The 18,459-nt window shown below is 35.3% G+C and overlaps 3 protein-coding genes and 1 long non-coding RNA gene across 4 annotated transcripts; 2 read left to right on the top strand and 2 right to left on the bottom strand.

Moving 5' to 3' along the window:
• The first annotated feature begins 4,205 nt into the window (after window positions 1-4,205).
• On the top strand, window positions 4,206-4,709 carry LOC118438816. The gene is made up of 2 exons (XR_004837077.1): window positions 4,206-4,446; window positions 4,523-4,709. It is a non-coding gene; the product is annotated as an uncharacterized LOC118438816 (long non-coding RNA).
• Window positions 4,710-7,663: 2,954 nt separating this feature from the next.
• LOC110856475 (acidic mammalian chitinase) lies at window positions 7,664-9,872 on the top strand. Its single transcript, XM_022104958.2, has 11 exons — window positions 7,664-7,814; window positions 7,924-8,112; window positions 8,189-8,310; window positions 8,378-8,472; window positions 8,540-8,576; window positions 8,664-8,791; window positions 8,853-8,895; window positions 8,977-9,063; window positions 9,141-9,326; window positions 9,398-9,523; window positions 9,592-9,872. Exons 1-11 carry the CDS (start codon window positions 7,739-7,741, stop codon window positions 9,721-9,723), a joined length of 1,221 nt encoding a protein of 406 aa, XP_021960650.1. The 5' UTR covers window positions 7,664-7,738; the 3' UTR covers window positions 9,724-9,872.
• Window positions 9,737-10,674, bottom strand: LOC110856908 (trihydrophobin-like). The gene is made up of 2 exons (XM_022105532.2): window positions 10,563-10,674; window positions 9,737-10,402 (listed from the first exon to the last, which is right to left on the bottom strand). The coding sequence occupies exons 1-2, from the start codon at window positions 10,581-10,583 to the stop codon at window positions 10,088-10,090; spliced, it is 336 nt and encodes a 111-aa protein (XP_021961224.1). The 5' UTR covers window positions 10,584-10,674; the 3' UTR covers window positions 9,737-10,087.
• A 2,550-nt stretch (window positions 10,675-13,224) lies between these two features.
• Window positions 13,225-16,454, bottom strand: LOC118434142. The gene is made up of 3 exons (XM_035846951.1): window positions 16,194-16,454; window positions 15,424-15,756; window positions 13,225-15,103 (listed from the first exon to the last, which is right to left on the bottom strand). The coding sequence occupies exons 1-3, from the start codon at window positions 16,375-16,377 to the stop codon at window positions 14,532-14,534; spliced, it is 1,089 nt and encodes a 362-aa protein (XP_035702844.1). The 5' UTR covers window positions 16,378-16,454; the 3' UTR covers window positions 13,225-14,531.
• Between the last annotated feature and the right edge of the window lie 2,005 nt (window positions 16,455-18,459).

Raw genomic sequence — 18,459 nt, 5'->3', positions numbered from 1 at the left:
CCTCGCGGGGAAATGAATTTATCTATGTTGCTGGCTATTCAAATCCAGGTTAAGTGATCCTATTCTTTATAATTCGTACAGAAACTCGAATATTATATTCTTCTCTCGTTTCCAAGTTGATTTTTGGTGAAGATAACCGTGAAATCTTTGACTTTTGGCGAAGTTGCCGTGATCCGCAAAGGGGCGTGTGCTCCATGTCCAGGAAAAGTTGTTAAATTCCATACCATCCCAAATTTTTTGCAGTTCTGCACTATTCTGGCAACTGTACCATTCTTAATGGGTAGTTAGTCGGAAATTCTTTGGTGTCGAAGCCTTTCATCATCGAAATCTACGACTTTTTGTCGCAGGACGGGGATAAGATGTTTTTGAGTGATTATGAGCTAATATTGATAACATAGAAGTACTTTATCATTAGAAAAATACAATTTTTCATAGAATAATGCATCACCTGGTGGGTGAAGAAGGATTTAAGAGGATGCTTTTAAAAATTACATTAAAAGTACGAGAAAGTCAGAGGGTGTAAAGACTTTTTTCCTGTCGGAATTTTGGATATAATTTCACCGTGTCGTTGCTTGTGCCACGCCGTTATCCAAAGTATGGTTCCGGAAACCTTGCATTATAGTAAGTAATTGTGCAAAACTGCAGTTCATCCTCTCAAGCCTCTCGAAAAATATAAGGCACTATGTGCAAAAAGTATGAGGGTATAATGACTTTCTGCCTATACTGTAAACATGTAAATATGTATGTACATGTATGCACTTTTAGAAATCCAGTATTAAAATAGTACCAAGCGGTATTCAGAAATGACTACAAAAATGGTATTCATAACTAATGCTCTGACGTAATCATGTTTCGTTTTCTCCCATGTGAGAAAAATTTCACGGTGAAAATGCAAATTCTCTTTCACGTTTTCCATCATAACTTTGTTTAAACTAAGGATGAGCATTACGAAAAATCCTGAAACACGTGTTTAATCATTTATCTAAGGATACATAATTATCGTGTTTTCGTCAAAATCGGAGCTAGACCGCTGGCGTCATCGTATTGCAAGCAATAGGAACCACTGAGATTTCAATTATACCAGATTTCTAAGTGTGTGTATATACAAAATACATGTATGTATGATGTTGATGCATTTCTTGCCCTTTAGTCCACGGGTGATAGGGGAATTTAATTTGGTGTTCCACGCATTCACACCCACTGGAGAATTAATTGCATATTATGTAACGCATCCAGGCTAATGAGATTTAATTTGGTATCTATTATTGATGACAACTTAAAGAGACTTAAAAACAAAAAAATAAACGAATTCTTTAAAAAAAACTTAGGTGAGGCTTGCTTAAAAGGGAGAAACAAGAGGTTCTCATCGTGTAATAAAATAATATGCTACATCAATGTTCATCTCATGATTTATAATTTTAGGTGAATACAACAACAAATTATATGCGTTTCGGACCATTTGCCTCGGCGTGGGCCATTTTATGATTCAAATAATTAAAATAACTTGAAAATTTATTAGCGCTCAGTGAATTTGATACACATATGCAGTAATAATTCATATGAAACGATACAGGACTTAGTTAGATAATTTCGTTATCCATAATCTATTGGTGATGTAATGTACGAAGCTTGAGTTAGTTTGTAATATTATATTTCAGAACACTAAATTTTAAAAACTTCGACCTATTTTTGAAATATATTCATGTAGGCCATCAGTATAAGCAGAATCGAATAGTAACGAAGATTGCAACTTATGTATATTTAGGTACAACCATCAATATGGCGCACATACTATATATATACATATATGTATTTGTATGGAACAATTAATCAGGCCCACGGCGAGGCAAATGGTCCGAAACGCATATAATTTGTTGTTGTATTCACCTAAAATTATAAATCATGAGATGAACATTGATGTAGCATATTATTTTATTACACGATGAGAACCTCTTGTTTCTCCCTTTTAAGCAAGCCTCACCTAAGTTTTTTTTAAAGAATTAGTTTATATTGATCCTTAATCCGTTTTAGCCCGAACCAGGGCTTATGTAATCGTCATGTCCGTCCGTCTGTCCGTCCGTCTGTCTTTCGATAACTCTCGAACGAGTTGACCGATTTGGACCAAATTTGGTACAGACATGTATCTGGGCAATGCAACGACCGAGTTCGAAGATGGGTTCAATCAGAAAAGTTTTGGACCGGTGGGGGTCATCGAAGTGGGTGGGGTATTATGCACCAAAATTTCAAAATTGTCGTAGAAAGCTGAAATTTGGCACAGAGGTTACTAATGACTCCTAATAGATAAAAATGAGTTAAAGTTGGAAAAATTTTCATCTTGAGGGACCCTAGAGGGTGACCCATACTGATTTTTCAAAATCGTCATATCAAGCTGAAATTTGGTGGAGAGGTTGCTTATGGGTCCTAATGGAAGAATATGACATGAAATTGGTAAAATTTTTATCTAGAGCGACCCTTTGGGATGACCCATACCGATTTTTAGAAATTAACATAGAAAGCTGAAATTTGGACCAGAGATCCTTACTGCTTTCTCATGAAATAATACGAAGTTAAATATGAACACAAATTAACCATATGGGCTGTAGAGGCGACCCCCACTGGGAAGTAGTCAAGGGCAATGGATAGTAAATATTTTTAGAATTTGGAGCCTAGTAGTACGAAAGATTGATGCAAGTTAATCAAAAATTAGTGTAAAATAGTAGCACATAATTTTATAGAAAACTACTGAGAAACATGGGTTTACTATACCTGGTTCGGGCTAAGCAAAGCTGTACTGATAGGTTTTTTAAATTAATTTTGCGACCCCCTGTACATATTTTCAACTAATTTTGTAATTAAAAAGATTCAAGACATTCGGTCTTCATTTCAAAAAGTTTAACAATTTTGAGGTGCAATTAATTGCCTGAAAATGTGCATCACCTAAAATTCATGAAATAAAATAATTTTAAAAAAGCTTGCTTAGGCGAGGCGCTGCTAAAAGTGAAAAACAAGGCCTATCTGTCATATCTTTTAAATATCTCGTACCTTTATCATTGTAACAGGAGTTGGTGGCTTTGCATCACCGTGAGGCCAAACATTTTACGCCAAGCCTCTAGTAATAAAGAATATATTCTCAAGAATTCGCAAGAACCTAATCTGGGTTCACGTCAAAATTATCATTTATCACTTTTTAGTTCGTACTGAAAACTAGTTGTTTTAATATGTAAATAAAATTTGGAAATACCCTCGCGTTGTTATTCGTGCGTCGGCATCTTAATTTTTTGCATAGCACCTATTGAAAATTGTGCATCCATCAAATTTTATTAGCTACCTGAATTGCTGCTTAACTGTCAAATTTAATTATGAGCTAAATAAACATTATTGATCATATTGGTCCTCTGCATAATAATTTTACAAAATCAACTCAATTTTATAACCCTTTCGAAGCAATAAGTTTGTTTAAGCGTTTATACATATAGATACAATTTTAATTAGCAATAATTAAATTTCTTAGTTGAAAATGTAAGTAATAAACGTCGTGGTATGGTAAACGGTAAAAATGTTTGGCCTCGCGGTGAGACAAAGCCACCAACTCCTGTTACAATGATAAAGGTACGAGATATTTAAAAGATATGCCAGATAGGCCTTGTTTTTCACTTTTAGCAGCGCCTCGCCTAAGCAAGCTTTTTTAAAATTATTTTATGTAAGCTTCATTCCTCATAAATACATATATGTACATATTTGCAAATATTGGTACACACTCGTACACTGTAACATTTTGACACATTAGCAACAAAACATTCCATGTGCAATGCATATCAAGGTGGGCAGATAACAATTATTGAGTATCATAAATTATGCACACACTTATTTAACACACTTACCTTTAATACTATGTACATAGTTACTATAACTCATTTCCTAGCTCTCCAGTTTTTTACTCCCTATAAAGTGTGCGTATTTACGCTTGACATGAGTCATAAGTAAATGTAGCAATTAATAAGTAAAACACATAAATTGGAATAATTTTTATTTAGTAACAGATATGTATGTATCACATTTGATAAATTGTATGGGTAATAACAAACTGGACATTTTGATTTAAATGGAAATGACGCATAATAATCTTGCATTAGCTTTCGCTTAATTAAACATATACATACACTGACCTATCTAAAATTTAGTATAAAATGGACGTGCAGAGAAGTTAATTTTATCATTTACTATAATCATAATAAACGCCAATAATAATTAATTATTTCAAATTCATCAAATCCTTGACAATGTCTGCCAAAATTGCGATCTTTTTCACCCTCCTGATTTTGGGAGCCTTAATTTATCACTCTGCAGCTGCCGTGGTTAAGCCGGAGGATGGCCCCTTCGACTGTCCCGATGGGCAGGGATGGGCTTGCTGGGGAAATCGAGGGACTCGAAATGATAATTGCATTGGTAACGACAAAGTGTACATATCTAAAGTTCCACTTGCTTATTTGATTTCTGAACCGTATTATTTTTTTTAATTTAGCTCGTGGATGGAATAGCTGGTGGGAGCAGTCTGGTGGATTTCTTGGTCTTGATACGTGTTATTGCTGCAAGGAGTGAGAAATTGGGTGCAAAAATTAAAATTTACATGTATTTAATTTTAAGTTATGTAAAATAATTATGTAGTGTGTGGAATAAGGAAAATTAAATGAATTTTAACAAACAGAAAATCGGGAGGAAATTGTAATATTTAATAAAAAAAATGACCTTTAAATTGCCTACTAAACATAATTCATGCACGTATTTATAAAAATATGTGTAATTATTACATGTACGTAAGTCATCTAATAAAGTTTGTACTTGTTCATTATAGTTTCAGTGTGACGACATAGTTAATTGGATAACAACGAATGTGTTGATAAGTATCGTTGAGTCTGTGAAGAGGTGCATAACGATTACAGCTTATCCTTAGTTTAATAAAATCCCAGTGCAGTAACAAAATAAACCGTTACAACGCATGTAACCAAGGGGTAAAAGGAGTGTCATACGTCAATGTGAATATCAAATTGTTCGAAAATTTGTTAAGATTGACACTTCTGACGTGTTTTCGACTTTTGTGTCTTATTTGTGTCAAATTTAACAGTTGATAACCCTTATGTGACCTTTATATGACCTCTGAGGTCAAAATGGAGGTCACCATTGAATTCGGGGTTAAATTTCAGTTGAAATTGATATAGATATGTCCTATGACCTTTACATGACCTCTGAGGTCAAAATGGAGGTCACCATTGAATTTGACATTGAAAAATAGTTAAAAATGATGTGTCACCTGTCAAAACTGACAAGTGACACTTTTTCGTCACTTTTCGTCACTGTGACGATGTCATCGTCACAGGTGACGTCCAAACACAAAATGACCTGAATTTTCGAATTCCTCGTTGAAAATTAATTAAAAATGATGTGTCACATGCCAAAACTGACAAGTGACACTTTTTCGTCACTTTTCGTCACCCGGACGATGTCATCGTCACAGGTGACGTCCAACCGCAAAATGACATGAATTTTCGAATTCCTCATTGAAAAATAGTTAAAAATGATGTGTCACATGTCAAAACTGACAAGTGACACTTTTTCGTCACTTTTCGTCACTGTGACGATGTCATCGTCACAGGTGACGTCCAAACACAAAATGACCTGAATTTTCGAATTCCTCGTTGAAAATTAATTAAAAATGATGTGTCACATGCCAAAACTGACAAGTGACACTTTTTCGTCACTTTTCGTCACTGTGACGACGTCATCGTCACAGGTGACGATGTCACAGTGTCCATCTTCGAACTCGTCCTGTCCATTGACGTTAGGAGTTTACGTTCAAAATTTCAAGTGTCTATGTCTTTTCGTTCAAAAGTTATCGGAGCTACGGACAGACAGACGGACGGACGGACGGACGGACGGACGGACGGACAGACATAACGATCTTATAAAGGGCTTTCGCCCCTTAATAATTGACTGCATTCAGCGAAACGTGTAAAAATACATGACTAATTATGTATGTACCTACAGATAACACAAGCACATCCCATAACCAACCAAACATTTTTCTGACAATAAATTCATTATTTCTAAATTAAACCTGTGAGTTAAATAAATACGTATGACCAAGTCTAACTTCATTAAGATTGAACTCGGGTGCAAACTTATCTTTATTATTGATTTCTATGAAAATTTGGAAATATATTGCTTTAAATATTTTGGTACTTTATATGTAAACTTAATGCATTCGTTAAATTCTACAATTTTTACTTTCTACAGTTTGAGTAACAAATTTTGCAAGTCTACGTTCGTCTTCGATCTTCACATCGTTTTCTGCTGTTGACCACTCGTACGTCATATCCTGGAATTGTTTAAAGAACTTTTAGCTGTTCTACGTCTTTCCTGAAGGAAAATTTGCTCACTCTGATATGCATAAGTACGTATTTACCATAAAATTCCAAAAGTGTAGTAAAAGTTCATAATTTGTGGACAAACGATATAGATTTGAAAAGCAATTTGAAATTTTTTGTCGAAAAAAATACTTTTGACCCTACTTACTGACTCGTTGTCAGCAATTTCACTAATTTCTCATTGCGTGCACAACCAGGTGCCCAACCAATTTCCCTACTGGTTAGTAATAATGGTCAGTAATAATAATTATCGAACATGACATGTCAATGTACATATTCGTGATACAGCGATACATGTCCAGGTCGAGAGGTGTACATAAATAAAACATGTAACTGAATTAATGTGATTATATAAGCAATTGAAATGTGTTAAATTGCAACATGTTGCACGCCCTCACCAGCACACTCGGGATCAAGTTGTCATTTAAGTATTTCAAATTATGATTGATACTATAGGAACGATTTAAGAGCGATTTGACACTCCAGTCAGATTTGGATGATTGGTGAAACACTCACATGATACCCTCATGATGTCGTTACACAATTTTATCCAAAGTGGTACGTATGTACATACATACATACGTATTATGACTTCAACATTATGAGATGTTAAATTAAGTTGCTTAATAAGAAACTTCAAAGCTAAAGTGGTGTTTATGCTTCACGTCATCGTCACGTACTCCTTCAAATCCGATTTTTTGATTGGCTGAACGAAATGATCACTACGACAATTAACAATTTTAACCAATCAAAAAATCGGATTTGGAGGAGGACATGACGATTACGTGAAGCATAAACGCACCTTAAGAACTAAGATGAGAAACGTTTGAAAACCGATCAATTGAAAGCACGTTACGTTTAAAAGAATGTATGTATTTGTACCTATGCATGTTCTAAGCTTTGCTGCAAAATGGGGTACGGTCGGGTGCAGAAATGACTAATTTGAGTAATTTGCACCACTAATCCCTTCATCCCGGTGAATTCCCACACTTGCTTATTAATCATCATTGATTGTTACAGACTGTCAACTATTTAAATATATAACTGACAAGTCTTGGCAGGTTGGTATATAACTCGAAATAGAAAACAAACCACTTCATCAATCAAATAAGAGTAACAAATGTCAGTGTGCAAATTTTTGTCCGTTATCAATAATTGAAATAATGCAATCTCAATCCATATTCGAGGAATGCAAGCTCTTAATTCTGATAACAATACGGTTCGCTTGTATAAAACGGATAGGTTTGCATGCATAATTCACACTTGGTCAATCGTGCCATTATTTGAAGCACACTTTGCAAAGAACGCTGGTAAAAATGACGCCTAAATTATTACTGGTCGTCCTCCTCGGACTGGTCGGGTGGACCGTGGGGACTCAAGAGGTTCAACAGGGTGAGATACATATAAACCACATGCTAAAAACTTATTTGCAAATTTTTTCACAATTTCTGTAAAATTGGGGAAATTTTGAAAGTAATCGTGTTGTTAAATTTCCTTGTAGGGAACAAGATGCTAGTCTGCTATTATGGCAGTTGGTCCGTATACCGCCCTGGTAACGGTCTTTTTAACGTGGAAGACATCGACCCAAGCGTCTGCACGCATATTATTTATGGTTTCGTGGGGTTGACCGTCGATGGCGTCATGGAAGTTTTGGACCCATGGAACGATTTGGAAGAGGACGGTGGACGAGGTGAGATTCGAAACTGTAGTTGAATTTTATCCCAGTTTAATAATGAGACTTTGCTAAATCATTGCAATTTTTCTAGGCGCCATGAGACGATTCACCAATTTGAAACAGAGCAATCCTAACCTCAAGACACTGCTCGCCATTGGTGGGTGGAACGATTGTGAACCATTGGTTGGAAAGAATTGCGAAAAATATGCAAACGTGAGGAAATATATTTAACATGATTTAAAATTAATGAGTACGTTATTAATTTCTGCAAAAATTTTAGATGGCTTCCACCGCCGCTAATCGTAGACGATTCATTGACAGTGTCGTCCCATTCTTGGCACGTTACAATTTTGATGGGTTCGATCTTGATTGGGAGTGAGTTTAACTATTAATAATGAAATAGTATGATCTCATGTATTAAAAATAACGTCGTGATCATCAGGTATCCAACATTCAGAGGTGGTCGACCAGAAGATAAGGTACGCTCACCCATCGGACAATGAGAATTGTCCATCGATATCAATTAATTAATATTGGATTGAATAATAGAATAATAATTTTGACAGGCCAACTTTGCTCTGCTTTGTGCCGAGATGAGGGCAGAATTCAACTCACGAGGCTGGCTTCTCACGGCAGCCGTGTCGGCAGGCGAACCCACCATCAACGACGCCTACGACATCCCATCAATCTCACAGTGAGTGCTAATTATAAATCATTTATCCGTTATCTCATCCACTAATAATCCGAATTGACAGGTCACTTCATCACATCTTTTTGATGGCCTATGATATGCATGGTGTAAGTCAGACTAAATATAAATATTTCTGCACCAATGAATTGCATAAATATGCAAATATTATGTAACCATTTAATTGACAGGGTTGGGAAAGCTACACTCATCACAACTCGCCTCAAGGCCTAATTCCAGAGGATGCTCCTCATGCAAACAGCTCTTTCCTCAATGTGGTAAACATTTCGCAATATTTCCCAACTTCATAATAATTTTTTACAAATTAAAGTAAGATTTTATACTTATTTGTTAGCAATATGCCGTCGACGTCTGGCTTAACGGTGGTTGTCCCGCATCGAAACTGTCCCTCGGCATGGGAACGTACGGGCGTGGTTGGATATTGCAAAGCGAAGCTGAGACTGGATTTTATGCCCCCACCAGCGGACTGATTGATGCTGGACCTTACACCAGAGAACCTGGGATTTGGGGATATAACGAGGTGCGTGGAGTGGTTGAGAGAGTTGAGATATGCACGACCTTTGTGAAATATGTTGTCATCTTATATTTTAGATTATTGAGAAACAAGCTACCGAAGCAGGTTGGCGTGTGGTGCGAAACGCTGTGATTGTCGGACCCTACGCAGTCCAAGGAAGGAGGTGGATTGGTTACGATGACGTAGAAAGTATTGGAGTTCGGGTACGAGATAATATTAATGGGCTAAATTTTAGTGAAATTTGTATTGACTTGTAAACTTGTTAATGTAGGTTCAGTACATTAACCAAAAGGGATTAGGCGGAGGGATGTTCTGGTCCATTGAAACTGACGACTTTAGAGGTCTCCACAGTTCGGAGAGGTATCCACTGCTCAAAACGGCAAAGCGTGGCCTCGGTTTGTGAAGGTCTGATTGTGAACAGAAATAATCAACTCCTCATCTGCCATGCTGTTCATTTAAAAATTCACAATTTGTAAAAAGTCTGAAATCCAAAGTTAAGTTAACGAATTTTGGTTTTACAAAAATAAATTCCAAGTAAATTACGAAATATAATTTTACGAATAATAATATATAATAATATAATATACGAATTGATTCTGAGTTACATACATACATACATACTTATTTCTCGTTGTTTGTTGTTGCATAAATGATGAAACATAGACCATAGGCAATTTAACCGTGCAATTACAAAATAAAAATTAAAGGGTAGTGAATTACTGAACTTTATTATACATTGAGCATAAGAAATTTATACACATATACGATTATCCAATCACATTAATGGTGTTGCCTCCCAAGAAACCACCCCCACCTCGCTGACCGTTGTTGTTATTATTTATTTGTCCACCACCCCCACGCGCAGCAGTGATGGGTCCGATGATGTTGATACTGTTGCCAGATAAGGGACCACCACCACCACCCCCAAGAATCCCTCCAAGGATTCCACCACGCCTCCCACCACCACCACCGCCACCGTTATTGTTGTTATTATTTATTTGCGCCCCTCCATTGTTATTGTTGTTGTTATTGTTAAAGTTTTGTGGGTAAGCGGAACAAAGTGTGACAACGACAACTGCAACCTGTACAAGTGTAAACAAAAATTGTTCGGCTATTTTTGTGCATTAATAGGGTTTTGAGTTGTTTGTATCCAGTTTTTAGGGAGTTTATCATTTTGTAATTTGTAAAAATATGTATGGGATTTTCATGAACTAATATGAATTGTATGTACTTGCTTCTTACCAAAATTACTGTGAACTTCATGTTTTCAAATTATCGATCGAAATTTCTAGAGATATTGATTATTTATATATCTTACAATTAGTATGAGTTCACAAACTTTATGACTGGTCTAGAGATCCCTAATGTTTGACAATTTAAACCATCTTTATTGTTATAATTAGCCTAATTACCAAGAAGTTCATTAGACAAAATCTACAGTGCTTTGTGCATATGTATGGACATACGTATATGGTACAGATACATATGTACAAATACGTATGTATAATGTACACAATGTTAATGAATGAAGGTTAATATACATAGTGCGTTTCCATTAACAGTAGATCAAGCTTATCAAGATAATTAGTTTGAATTACTTAATTAATAAATAATAATCAATTTATAACACATCCTATTATTTTTAATTCCAGATAATTCATGGAGACCAAATTAAAATAGGATAACACGGCTGCTTTTATAGCTTTGTGAGATTTGCGAAATCATATTTTGCGAATCCCCTCACTTCACAAACAAAACTTTGCAAATTTACTAAATGAATTTCAATTTGAATCGAACTTGATATAAGTGCAACCTGAGTAAGTAAATAAATGTCGATATGTCTTCGAGCAAGTATTGTAAACTATGGGTATTTATATTCATATTGGTATGAAATATACCGAAATACTTATTTCCTAATTCATTACCTAAATTCTCAGTACGCGTGAAGTCTTAATTTTCGAGACAGTACGTAATCAGCCCATCTTTAACGACTTTAGACAATATCCCTCTTCGCCGTAATGAGAGTAAGAGTCATCGTTTGATTAATACAAAAGTTTTGTATAACCAATGGGGTTCCGCGATCGATGAAATTCGACCCAAATTTAACCCGCATTTCGGAACATGACCTTATCTGCCGTTTAATTAAGGCTTTCTGACTTGGAATCCTCGCCGCTCTCTTTTTAAGCAAGAGTATCAATTTCTGGGATCTCTTATATATCCAGGATGCCATCGTAACTACGAGAATATTGCACACCGCGGCGTCCACTCCAATCAATGGAAATACAAGGAACCCGGGCATTGCAATCTCGCTTTGAAGATTTATCCCAACGTACATCCCGACCACTTGGACGGCCGGTGTGCAAAACAGAATGGCTGGTAGAACTCGTTCTCTCACGAAATCGTTGAATATCTTCTCCAGAATTTGCATGGAGCGATAAAGATGAATGCATTCTTCTTTATTGTGACCGTTTCGAATCATGTCGACATTCCTGTAATTGAATTTAATTGATAAGGTTTTTATCAAACAAATAAATAATTAGTAATCAGGCTCCCTAACTCAACTGATAATAATGCATTGTCCACCACCGCGACGAGTTTTTCCCACATGCGAATCAACGTCAACGAAATGTTAAAAATTAAAACACATTAAAAATATAAAAACAATTATCCTAAAATAAAGTTTTAAATTTTGAACCTGAAATTTTTCTGTTTTTTTCGAATTTAAGAAGTTTACCTGACGTAATTTTGTTTATTTTTGGATGCCGTTGTGTGTGCACCAACTTGGTGGCCTTGCACACGCACCACGGCATCCAAAAATAAACAAAATTACGTCAGGTAAACTTCTTAAATTCGAAAAAAACAGAAAAATTTCAGGTTCAAAATTTAAAACTTTATTTTAGGATAATTGTTTTTATATTTTTAATGTGTTTTAATTTTTAACATTTCGTTGACGTTGATTCGCATGTGGGAAAAACTCGTCGCGGTGGTGGACAATGCATTATTATCAGTTGAGTTAGGGAGCCTGTTAGTAATAAACGACATGCGGAAACATACTCTTCCAAGATTTGAAAATACGTCACGAAAGAGACAGTTCCCCCAAACAGGACAAATATGATCCAAACGCTTCCCGCATAAACCATATTTAATGTCAGGACGGCTTCTAAAATGACAATTAAAAAATTTCCGCCGCTTTGTGTATGACGAATCTTGCATCCAGCTGACATGGATTGCATGAAGGGTGCAGTGCAAGGGGCCACGGTCAGGAGGATGAGTTGAAAAATGGGGATGATAGGTAGGGACACTTCAATCACCCATGTGAAGAGTTTCATCAATTTTACGGCAATTGGTAATGGCATAGTTTTTAGATAATCTATTTTTAATACATATGCTAATTTAATAGATTTTTATGCAAATATATGTAGAAAAGATGGTGAGTTTAAGGTTTTATCATACCTTTCATTAAGGTAGCTTCGAAATTCAGGAACGAATTGATGACTTGAATCGAAGCATTGTCGATCTGGAAATTCCAGCGGACCAATAGCGACAGGAGATTAAGTAGGAAGAAGACGGAGCCTTGAAATTTCTATGTGGTCGTCAGCGGCCCGAAAGATATGTGGAGGAACATTGCTGCTGTATAGGCTGCGAATGCTACACATTGTATTTTGAAAATTTGGAGGCGATAGCGTGACCGGATAGTGATTAAGAAATTTAATTTTGGATCGTACTCGAATGGAATACATTTCATGAAATGGCATAGTGGGAGATGCAGCTTAATGAGAATTGGGAGGAATTCTGTAGTGTACATTTATTGTGTTTGTTTAAAAATCTCGGAACTTTGATTGTGTGGTGATGTTTGAAATCCTGCGAGGTCGAATATAATACAAAACTGACATGTTGATGGAGGTCGTATGTCGATGATCGAATTCGTTGAAAACTTGATTTAATCGTCAAATGAGATTTCATGGGCTGCAAACGTGTAGATAATAGCTTATAATAACTATCTTAATTAAATGGGCGCAATTAACTTCTAGATAATTTTCCTCAAGGTTGAAGGTTATGAAAATCACGTAAAATAATGATTGAATGGAAATACTGAGGGTATTCATTTCGAGTTCGCATCGTTAGTAACATTCGCAAAAAAATAAAGTTCGCAAGTTCGCAAAACAATTTGGCTTGAAAATTGATTTGCGAACTTACGCATCTCCAAGGCTAGTATTTAGTTTGCAAAATATTTTTCACAAATTTCGCAATGGGAAAAGCCCATAAATCTCCATTAGTCACCAAAATTCTAATTTTTGAATTTTCTTATTTGGTAAATTTCAGATGTAAAATTTCGGTAACTAATGGAAATTAACGTATTTTTCCCATTGTAAAATTCGAGACATCTTAATAAAATTTTACGAATTTTTCATTGGCGAAGTGTCTTCACTTCCTTGCTTCGCAATTTTCGCAATTTCGAAAAAGTTATGTTGCGATGCGGACATGCGAACTTGTAATGAATACCCTCACTATGTACATATGTGCATACATACCGATTAAATGGGAAGGTACGACCTTTCTTTCTATTCTATGGGTACGACGGCCCATAAAATATGTAGCCTAAATCATGTCAAACTCGCTAATGACAACATTGATTAATATTAATTGACAATTAATAGTGGGACGTATATAATGGTAAAATCAATAAAAGACATTAGATTCCCAATAACCTCAAAATTTTAGTAAACAAATTTCCATCTCAGGTATATTACAGTAAAACTTTAAATGACTAACATGTAGTAGGCATAAACATTTTGAAGTATTAACTTAAATACACAATGCAAATTGTAATAGGTAGAAAACCTTATAATACAAAATTGCTTTCCACGTGCAAGTTACAGAAATTTAGCTATATGCCAGGCGTCTCAACTCTGTAAAGACCATTTTGCTCGTTGCAAGTATAAATATTATGTATGTATAAGATTCAAAGATAAGGTGAACGAGTAATTAAACTCACCGATTAAATTTGGCCAGGAATATAGGTTTTCTAACTCATTAGGCTAAAATATTCATTCATACCAATGCCCCGTCTTAGCTTGAGTTATCAAAGTTAGATATCGTATACATATGTATCTGTGTGTTAAGGACGGCCCGAAAAAAATACCCCTAAAATAACTAATCACAAGTACAAATACGCAGTCACTTATCTAGTTTCATTCGATTTGAAACGAATTAAGCGTTCACATTGCACGCAACATTTTCAAACTTGTCAGAACGTCGATTAAATCTTTGATTGAATTTCTTCTTCTTATATGCAAATGATATAACAGTAAAAATTACGAAAATGATCATGCCGACAAATAGCACCACAAATATTAACCACTCTGGAAATCTTCCTGCACGGCTGTCCTTACGTTGAAGTTGCCCCGAATTATTTTCCAGCATAGTCGTCTGTGTTGTTGTCAAAGGTATCGTGATTGGCGAACTTGATGGATTTCGCATCTTCTCTTTACCACGAACTTGTACTTTGTCGACATATTTCCTTTTACATTTCAGTCCACAGAGTGACATTGCTTTAGCTTCCGTTGCATCATCTGCATTTCCAAGTCCATAAAATGATAAATCATCTAATTCTGGATAACCGGGTCGCAATTGGGTGAAATCACCGGTACAATCGGATTGAACGTGGAGTTCGACACATGAATTGAATTCATCTCCGGAAATTATGATTGATTCATATCCGCTTACTGATGAGGGAATGTTCTTACACGTTTCATCAGGGATTAGTAAATTTGCAGAGTTTCCTACAAAATTTTACATTATTATTGTTTATAACATTTCTCATATATAAATCAGCAACCTCGGGCAATTCATGCGGACCTTGGTAACACAGTAGTTTTTCAAAGCTTAAAAAATACTAGCATTACTTCATAAAGTAAAATATAAATATACCAGCACACCTAGGTCAAAGATGAATTCTTCAGAATAAAGATTTCGAAATAGATATTTTATAAAAACTTTCTACCTAAATTTTCTTGACACTTTTGTAAACTTTTGTAAACGTGATGTTACAGAGTTACAAAGATCCGAGTGAGTGCTCTAATTAATTGAAATTAAAAATAACCTTTATATTCTGCACTGGCGAAGAGGGTCACTTTGATGGGTTGTGACCTCTCGAGACCTTCCCAGTTTCTAGGATCGCATCGATCATAGCATGGGCCGATGGAGGAAAACTTTAATTCCTGCGCAACCAATGTGCTGTTATCCACGAAATAATGCCGCATTGGGTCAACGACAGGCTCAACCTGTCCAGGAAAGTAGCGAATGAATTGGCCTTGACAATTTCTACTTGTGAGGTAATAATTGAGACACTTTTGTCTTGTATAAATCATAGCGATTTTTCCGTTTTCGGATTGGGGCACTGTTTCCTGGCAAGAATTGAGGTCAATTGGCTGTGCTGTGGTGAAAGTTAGGTATATATTAACTGCATGTATGTATGTATGTATGTATCCAACTTACAATGGAACCTTTTTTCAAGCTACACCGGGATTTCCTATCAAGTTATGTCAAAAAATCAAGCCAAAAATTAGGAATCACATGCACTCGTATTCCCGTTGAATGACCCCTTTGAAGAAAAATATTGGGGGCAAAGTCACGCGCTCGTCTTGTTTTTCGCCCCGTGAAGGAAACAGTGAGAGAAAATTAATTCGAAAATTGAACTTTTCTGCCAATATTTTTCGTCAAAAGGGTCATTCAACGGAAGGATAAGCGCCATGTGATTCCTAATTTTTGGCTTAATTTTTTGATAATACTCACTAGAACATTTCGGTGTAGCTTCAAAAAAGCTTCAATGTAAGTAAATATATTTTAATTCTAGGTGCTTTAATTAATTACCATGAAAACCGGTATTCAATTTGTTATCGACAAAATAATTTGACCAGTAGATATAAACTTTCTGGTCGTCGACACTGTTATCGTTACCGGAAGTGGAAATTACCAGATTTACCCAGGTGCATGTAAGGATAACACACAGTAAAAGTTTGGAATATCGAGTAGTAATTTTACGAGTAAATGACATATTTATTACGAAAATAAACAAGGAGTATTGAATTTTTGAAAGTATGATTTGCAGAATGGTTTTAAAAGTTATGAACATGTGTTGCATAATCTGAGGAAAGTATGCATATGATTTTTTTTACAGATTCTTAATTGATATACGCAGTCCTGGCCTGGCTGGACCTTAGTGTAATCAGTTATAATAAAAGAAACCCAAAAAAGGAAAGCTTAGATGAGGCTAAGAAGTTCGATAAAAAGTATTTAATAAATTTCTTCTCCAGTCAAGGATATAGAATTGTAATATTTCCAGCATCAGCGCCCCATTTCACTACCATGCACATACAAATATGCATCAAATCTCAAATATGATGCAGAGATAATTTTTAAAATCATGTGTTAATTGTTCTTGTCGCTAAAAATTATGAATGCTTGCAAATATACAGAAAGTGGACACATGATATACAGGTCTGACCTAATAGACTCGACTCTTTTCCTTAGTAATATGTATACAAAACATGTTGCTTATGCAATTTAGTCAGTTTGAAGTGAAATGGGGCGCTGATGCTGGAAATATTAAAATTTTATATCCTTGACTGGAGAAGAAATTTATTAAATACTTTTTATCGAACTTCTTAGCCTCATCTAAGCTTTCCTTTTTTGGGTTTCTTTTATTTATTAGTTTTTATTTGTATTGAAAAGTAAGGTCAAAGGTCCCATGAACTCCCAAAAATGTCCCAAAAATCCGACTGGGTACATTTCCGATAACTTTTTCCCAAACAACGATGAAATTCAGAGACTTCATCATTCATCATTTTTCAAGAGACCCAAGCGTAGCCTAGATACTAAATTTCAAGCAATCGTGTTCTGAATTGAAAAGTTGCTGGGCCGACCTTAGCAACTCACCTTTGGGCGGTGGTGGGAGCGGTCACATTTCACCACCATCAAAACTTTCTCAGTTTTAAACCGTTTGGAAAATTTTAATTTTGTATTTTTATAGAAAAAATGTATCAGCTTTTTATCCGTGTACTTTTTTCATACATGCCTTAAATTTTTTCAAATCTCCAAAAAACACACTATTGGTTGGGTTTCTATTGAATATCTCATAAACCGTTGGATGCTTCAGGCGGCCAAATCAGGGCTCTACTCGATGTAGCCATAATTAACTCTGGACAAAATTTCATTAAAATCGGTTGGAAATCGACGGAGATCTGAAAAAATTAAGCTTTTCAGACCTGTAGTGAATGCTTACTTAGATGATTTTTTTCGATATAGTAACTATGGCCTCATCTAAGAATAAAGTCAGCATTTAATCCTGACAGGGCTTGCAGTATGCAAATATATAAATGCTTAAATCAGAATCTAGACTCTGGAGTACAATGAGTTAACAAACTTAAATTGATCTTGTAATAGGGTAATTTAATTTTAGAAATGATTTGTATCCCATCCTGTACACATTGTGTATATAGCACAGATTTATATGTATGTACACCATATATGTACATATATATGTACATATGCAGTCCTTTAGTACCTTATTGCGTTTTTGATTCTGGTTAGGTCAAGTGTTTCTATGATGGCATTCAGGACTCGTTAAGGGAGACAGCAATACTAAATAAAATATGTATGTATGTATTAATACGGTTGAAGATCTTGGTCTTGTTGATCAGAGTACGCGGAGTTTGGATGGAAATGCTGTCAATTATATTAACTGAAATGATTGCGTAACAAGATTAATAATTTAAGTAAGTAGTGTATATAATAATCCTTATATAGTATTCCTTAGGTATGTATTGAAGCTGTGCTCACTGTACATATTGTATGCGTACAACCATCTATAAATATATGATTGTTATATACATATCAAATTTCTAAAATGAATTACAAATTTCGGGTCCATCGAATCGAATAAGTTCTTCACAAAAAAACTAATTGAAATAGTGACCCCATCTCATGTAGTAAAAGTCAGCGGAACTACATATGTACATAACATAGACATATTTCGTTAAATAAATATTGACGGATTGTTTGCTCTGACATTTTTAATTAGTGAACATTCTTTAGTTTGCAGCAAGGACATTTGCATTTGTAAATGGCGAGCATATCA

The sequence above is a fragment of the Folsomia candida genome, unplaced genomic scaffold, assembly GCF_002217175.1.
Source record: "Folsomia candida strain VU population unplaced genomic scaffold, ASM221717v1 Fcan01_Sc001, whole genome shotgun sequence".
In the NCBI taxonomy this organism is placed as follows: Eukaryota; Metazoa; Arthropoda; class Collembola; order Entomobryomorpha; family Isotomidae; genus Folsomia; species Folsomia candida.
Note: the sequence above shows the minus strand (reverse complement) of the source record. Positions and strands in the feature narration are given on the sequence as shown.

Bases quoted from the DNA above. Each gene is read 5' to 3' on its own strand.
- LOC110856475 (XM_022104958.2), top strand. From the start codon at position 7,739: ATGACGCCTAAATTATTACTGGTCGTCCTCCTCGGACTGGTCGGGTGG. The intron at 8,896-8,976 runs GTAAGTCAGACT...TTTAATTGACAG, and splicing joins TGGCCTATGATATGCATGGT to GGTTGGGAAAGCTACACTCA. The intron at 9,064-9,140 runs GTAAACATTTCG...CTTATTTGTTAG, and splicing joins ACAGCTCTTTCCTCAATGTG to CAATATGCCGTCGACGTCTG.
- LOC118434142 (XM_035846951.1), bottom strand. From the start codon at position 16,377: ATGTCATTTACTCGTAAAATTACTACTCGATATTCCAAACTTTTACTG. The intron at 15,757-16,193 runs GTAATTAATTAA...CTTTCACCACAG, and splicing joins ATTGAATACCGGTTTTCATG to CACAGCCAATTGACCTCAAT. The intron at 15,104-15,423 runs GTTATTTTTAAT...AAAATTTTGTAG, and splicing joins CGCCAGTGCAGAATATAAAG to GAAACTCTGCAAATTTACTA.
- LOC110856908 (XM_022105532.2), bottom strand. From the start codon at position 10,583: ATGAAGTTCACAGTAATTTTG. The intron at 10,403-10,562 runs GTAAGAAGCAAG...ACACTTGTACAG, and splicing joins TGAAGTTCACAGTAATTTTG to GTTGCAGTTGTCGTTGTCAC.